Source organism: Dendrobates tinctorius, unplaced genomic scaffold, assembly GCF_039654945.1.
Source record: "Dendrobates tinctorius isolate UK_male_01 unplaced genomic scaffold, ASM3965494v1 ptg000032l, whole genome shotgun sequence".
Classification (NCBI taxonomy): Eukaryota; Metazoa; Chordata; class Amphibia; order Anura; family Dendrobatidae; genus Dendrobates; species Dendrobates tinctorius.
Window position 1 is genome coordinate 16,383,378 of NW_027361700.1, and position 6,661 is coordinate 16,390,038.

The 6,661-nt window shown below is 40.9% G+C and overlaps 1 protein-coding gene across 1 annotated transcript; it reads left to right on the plus strand.

The window, feature by feature from the left end:
• The first annotated feature begins 572 nt into the window (after window positions 1–572).
• On the plus strand, window positions 573–6,121 carry LOC141086448 (uncharacterized). Its single transcript, XM_073572489.1, has 2 exons — window positions 573–1,899; window positions 4,286–6,121. The coding sequence occupies exons 1-2, from the start codon at window positions 1,168–1,170 to the stop codon at window positions 4,298–4,300; spliced, it is 747 nt and encodes a 248-aa protein (XP_073428590.1). The 5' UTR covers window positions 573–1,167; the 3' UTR covers window positions 4,301–6,121.
• Window positions 6,122–6,661: the final 540 nt, after the last annotated feature.

The following is a 6,661-nucleotide window of genomic DNA, read 5'->3' on the forward strand; positions in this document are numbered from 1 at the left end:
ACGTCTTCTTCGCTGATCTAAAAAATATGAGGATCGATATTCTCTCCTATCGGTCTCGGAGCCCGACGTGGAAGGGTCGTTGGAGGATTGCTGCTCAAACCTAGAGGAGTTGGAACGAGAGGTAGTGTTATAACGCCAATGGTATACCCTATTATTATTATAGTCCTCTGTGTCTCTCTTTGGAATTTAATTCTCTTTCTCTGTTCAGTGTCACGTTTATGCTGGTCGATGATCCCTTTAAGTTTATCTTTCAGAGTGGTGTGCTCTTCAGATGTACTAGATGAGGCCAGTTGTGACTCAATATTTTTTATACTGTCACGGCTCTTATTGATGGATGTCTGCAGATGTTCGACAGTGAGAGTCATCAAATCGAACGAGCATTTATTTAATATCTGCTCAAATTTCTGGCAGAAGTCTATAGAGTCACTAAAAAGTGTTGGTCGTAGCGGAACCCGTAGTCCTCTTGGAATACGTTGGACTCGGAGATATTCTGATAATGTTGCACAATGTAACTCAAGATTCGTCTGATGCCTCAATTCACGCTCTAGGTCTTTCAAGATAAATGAGAATCATTCTCAACACGAATCTGACCATTTACACCACCAATATAGTGGTACCTTACCATTAAGTGAGTAGTGACGGACCATTGATTCCAGCTACTAAGCTAATACAATTATTGTTATATATATTACATATGTACTCTTTTTTTCTGTCACTTTAGACACATTGCAGACCTATTCAAGAGAGCAGTCTGGGTAGGTTATACACCCTCCTCTCTTTTATTACATTTTTTTCTCCCAAAAAAATGTTTTTTTCCCCCATCTCTCCCTATACCTCAACCCGTCCTGTCTATCACTAGTGCACGACTATGAATACATTGTATTATTCACTGCATGTTATCTTGATGATTTGTACACTATGTAGCCCTTGACTTGTACTATATATTTGTATCTGATTTGCAGCCTACTGATGAAGGCTTATGTGTGCAAGCCGAAACGTCTATATTATTGAGACTGCAAATAAAATTCTTCACTTTGCAACAAGTTGAGTGCCAAAAATTTATTATATTATCTATACTGGTGTGGGAACCTTCTTTTGTGCACCAACGCAGTAGTGCCACGATATATCTGTTGATCTATTCACCCTTACGTGTGCACACTGGCTACTATGTCCTCCCTTACTTTTTCTTACAACCAAGAAGAAACTAATGCAATTTTGTCCAAGCTTAGTTTTTCTAGTGATTTTCTTAAAGTCCCACCTAAGGAGACAAGAGGGAAAGACCTAGAGCGTGAATTGAGGCATCAGACGAATCTTGAGTTACATTGTGCAACATTATCAGAATATCTCCGAGTCCAACGTATTCCAAGAGGACTACGGGTTCCGCTACGACCAACACTTTTTAGTGACTCTATAGACTTCTGCCAGAAATTTGAGCAGATATTAAATAAATGCTCGTTCGATTTGATGACTCTCACTGTCGAACATCTGCAGACATCCATCAATAAGAGCCGTGACAGTATAAAAAATATTGAGTTACAACTGGCCTCATCTAGTACATCTGAAGAGCTCACCACTCTGAAAGATAAACTTAAAGGGATCATCGACCAGCATAAACGTGACACTGAACAGAGAAAGAGAATTAAATTCCAAAGAGACACAGAGGACTATAATAATAATAGGGTATACCATTGGCGTTATAACACTACCTCTCGTTCCATCTCCTCTAGGTTTGAGCAGCAATCCTCCAACGACCCTTCCACGTCGGGCTCCGAGACCGATAGGAGAGAATATCGATCCTCATATTTTTTAGATCAGCGAAGAAGACGTCCACGCAGAAGAGGGTTCGTCGCAGCCAACGAAGGAAGAAATCTAGATACCAACAGGATCACGAGACCCCAGGTACGGAATCCCTAGTGGTCAATATTTCCTCCAGGTCCCTGAGCATAGCAGAGAATAATCTTCTTCAAAAGGGCTTGTCATACTGCCCTTCCTTTAGATTCAGTACGTTTCAGATGGACATGGATCTACAGCGATTCTACCGCCGTATCAGGCTATTGGTCCATTTTGCAAAAAAGGACAGGGAGACCTTTGGACCCCAATCCATTACTCCATGTCCTATTTCCATCGACCGCCTGGGACTTCGTAACAAAAGCACCTACCGGCCACCATCGTCCTCACATGCTGTCGAATCCTTCATCGAGTTTATCGATAAAGCATTTCTCAGATTACGCCAGGATATAGAGAGAGGTGTCCTACATGTCTCTCCTAATCTTGACACAGTGGACTTCCAAGCTTTGGAAACACTTCGTCAAGATCCTAACATTATTATCAAACCTGCTGACAAGGGTGGCGCTATCGTAGTGATGGACAAACAAGATTACATATGTGAAGTGTTGCGCCAATTGAATGACAGCTCTGTCTACACAGTCCTACCCTATGATCCAGTGAGGACCATTAGAGACTGTATCAAAGCAGTAGTCACAGACTACACTACACGGGGTATAATTGACATGAAAACACATGACTTTTTGATTAAAACTGATCCCATCACTCCAGTATTCTATACTCTTCCCAAGATTCACAAGAGATTAGACTGTCCCCCTGGCCGACCAATAGTAGCTTCTACTGATTCTATCTTATCGCCACTATCCATCCTATTAGAAAAAATTCTGACTCCTCTTACGAGACAAGCACCTTCTTTTTTATTAGACACAGGTGATTTTCTTAAAGTCCTACGTAATTTAGGTCCAGTTCCCGGTGACTCTTTCCTTGTGTCCTTCGATGTTAAAGATCTATACACATCAATTCCACATAAATTGGGTATCGATTGCGTCAAGAGACGCCTGTCTAAATCTGAGATGGATAGGAATACGATTGAGTTTTGCATTGAATTACTAACCCTTGTACTTACCAAAAATTATTTTCTTTTTGGGGACACATTCTATCTGCAGACGAAAGGGACCGCGATGGGTTCTAATGTCGCGCCCCCTTATGCAAACACGTTTATGGCAACATTCGAAGAAGATATTGTTTACCCAGACCCCTTCTTTAAAACCCACTGTAAATTGTGGAAGAGATTCATTGATGACATTTTTTGCATCTGGACGGGGCCGGCTGACACACTAGACACATTCTTCAACACATTGAATATGGCCTGGCCAGGCCTATCCTTTACTATGACCAGAGACGTACACACAGTCAGCTTTTTGGACACAAGGATCATTAAGAACTTGGAGGGAAGTTTGAGCACTGACTTATATGTTAAAACCACCGACCGTAACAGTTTACTACACTACAGGAGCCTACACCCTCCTTCTACAAAAAGATCCATACCTATATCACAATTTAAGAGAGTCGAACGTATTGTCTCCGATCCAACAACCAGTAGTATCAGATTGAATGAGATGCATAACAAGTTTCGCACAAGGGGCTACCCTTCAGATCTACTCAACCAAGCACGACAACCCCAGATCCGACACCAGAAGGGGGTCTCAGGACGCTTACCCTTTGTTCACACATATCATCCATATGTGCAGATTTTACATCATTCCATACGTAGACATTGGGGCATTCTGAAGGAAGCTTATCCGGAGGTTACAGAATTTCAACAGAACTTTCTACCATGCTACAAACGCCCCAAAAACATTAGGGACACCTTAATCAGAGCTGACATAGGTTCAGGGGGTAGGCCAACTACACAGAGGTTCCTTTCCATACCCAAAACAGGTACCTATCCGTGTTTACATTGTAATCAATGCAATAATGTACTCAAGGGGGATTATCTCCACCACCCCCATTCTGGGAAACGCTATCAGATCAAAGACTTCTCTACTTGTGACACATCAAATGTGGTCTACCTGATTAAATGCCCTTGCGGTCTACTATACATTGGTGAAACCACTCAACCTATCAGAGACCGCATAAGTAAACATAAATCTACCATCAGGTGTGGTAATACATTATTGCCAATACCACATCATTTTATTAGGTCACACCATTCCTCAATTAAAATTCTGTGTCATAGAACATGTGCCTCCTCCACGTAGAGGCGGCAACCGTATCCAACTCCTTAAGAAAAGAGAGGTCTTTTGGATACACAAACTCCATACTTTAGCGCCTAAGGGCCTTAATAGGGATTATGATCTACTGGCCTTTATATAAGGGATCAATACACATTTAGTCAAATAGTCCTGCGATTCAATAAACGCATATATTCGAGAATATGTTTTGACATAAAATCATGTTATTTTTTGCCTCTTTCTAACACGTTGTTTTGGTTTTGCAGAGTCGTCAATTTTGAGCTTCACGCAAATGTCACCGATTGTCTCTGTTACTCCCTCGGACTTCCCCCTCCTGCCTCCTTCAAGCCTCTCCTTTTTTTAAAAAATTTTTTTCTACATACTATAGTCTCTTTTGAAACTATTTTCCATTCGTACCCATTGAAATCTCTCTTGTTTTGGAATACCAATTTAGTCATTTTGAACTCACTTTTATGTGAAATATCATGCAACAAAAACCCTTTCTCCACAGTGACTTGAGATTGCTCAATTTTCATATTTTTTACATCTACATATCTATTTTTTTCCCTTGTTTAAGATATAACCGCATTCATACATAACACTATATACATACTCGCTCAAACTCCACTCTCTACAAACAATTGCTCTGTGCGTCAACACAGGAAGCACATTTGCCTGTGTAGGGTCTGTAGAATGACGAGCATCCCAGCGCCACCCCCTTAAACACGCCCCTTCACTTTACTAAGCTACACAGCGCATCCTAATGGACGCATACGTCACTTCCGGTGACGCGGACTAATCAATCTGACAATGTCCCGCCCACCCTCTATTTAAAATCCACGGTGCACGCTATGGACACCCTGGCTACAAGCGGTGGATACCGCGTTCTACCTGATACAACACGCCGCCACCCACCAACGGTAAGCCCACTCCCAACAGGACGCACTCATATATACTTGATTCTGTAGCGCAATTTAACCTTTCATATAGTATATGTTTTGACTTTACAGCTACATCACACAGCGCTGTATGGGCTCCTTGTGTAATTGAATCTTACAGTTGACTCCTCAAACTGACATTAAGTGAGTGAATCAATTGATGGCTCGTTGTTAACCTTACCCTTCAATATACTAAGTGAAATCCTTTTTCTTTTTATAATCTACAGACCCCTCATATATGATACTGTATAGTGTCGTCACAGATCATTTCTGTCACAAAACGTTATCGGTTGGTATCTATAATAATTTATTTGTCATTTAGCGTATAAACACGTTACAGTTACATTTTAGGTCTCTGTTTCAGACACAATTTCTTTTTCTTTCAAGATAAATGAGAATCATTCTCAACACGAATCTGACCATTTACACCACCAATATAGTGGTACCTTACCATTAAGTGAGTAGTGACGGACCATTGATTCCAGCTACTAAGCTAATACAATTATTGTTATATATATTACATATGTACTTTTTTTCTGTCACTTTAGACACATTGCAGACCTATTCAAGAGAGCAGTCTGGGTAGGTTATACACCCTCCTCTCTTTTATTACATTTTTTTCTCCCCAAAAAATGTTTTTTTCCCCATCTCTCCCTATACCTCAACCCGTCCTGTCTATCACTAGTGCACGACTATGAATACATTGTATTATTCACTGCATGTTATCTTGATGATTTGTACACTATGTAGCCCTTGACTTGCACTATATATTTGTATCTGATTTGCAGCCTACTGATGAAGGCTTATGTGTGCAAGCCGAAACGTCTATATTATTGAGACTGCAAATAAAATTTTTCACTTTGCAACAAGTTGAGTGCCAAAAATTTATTATATTATCTATACTGGTGTGGGAACCTTCTTTTGTGCACCAACGCAGTAGTGCCACGATATATCTGGAAAACTATTCCCCAGACACGGATTATGGCGTGGGACAGAACAACAGACAGGTATGGTATATTGTTGTTTTTTTATTTTAGTTTTCTTACAGGAGAACGAGGGTTTGGTGTTGTGAGTTTATTTTCTGGTCTACCAGTTGTGAGTTCTTCCAGGCTCCCTCTGGTGGTAACAGAAGGTAGTGAGGCTGATTTAATCAGTAGAGATCTGCCACCTGATAATGAGGATGACGATTGGACCTCAGGAATCTCAGATTGGATTTAAGACAGCCGACGCCCTACTCTGGTGCTGGTGATTCCTTCTGCTTGTCAGCTCTTGGTTCTCAGCTCTGTTCCAGTCAGCTCAAGCTAAGTTTTTCTGCTAATGTTCACACTTGATTTTGTTGTTCTATTCAGTTTTTTGTGTGGTCAGCCAGCCCCGGCTGGGGCTGTGCTGAATTTCCACTCTTATTTATCTGTATTTGCCAATTTGCTTTTTGTCCCTTATTAGATTGGCCTCTTTTTGCTCTGTCTCAGAATATTTCAGAGTGCTGATATAGTGGGAGAAGTCTAGTGACTTCAGGGTTAATTTTGTTATCATAAGTGTTGGACATTATTTTGTAGGGTTTTTTGGGCAGATTGCAGACAGTGTCTTTCCTTTCCTCTCCTTTCTAGTTAGTTTGGGCCCCATCGTTTGCTCAGCCTATTTTCCTGCCTGTGTTTGTGTTTTCATCTTGTTTCACCGTCAATACATGTGTGGGGGCTGTCTATT

Coding starts and splice junctions, on each gene's coding strand:
- LOC141086448 (XM_073572489.1), top strand. CDS start 1,168: ATGTCCTCCCTTACTTTTTCTTACAACCAAGAAGAAACTAATGCAATT.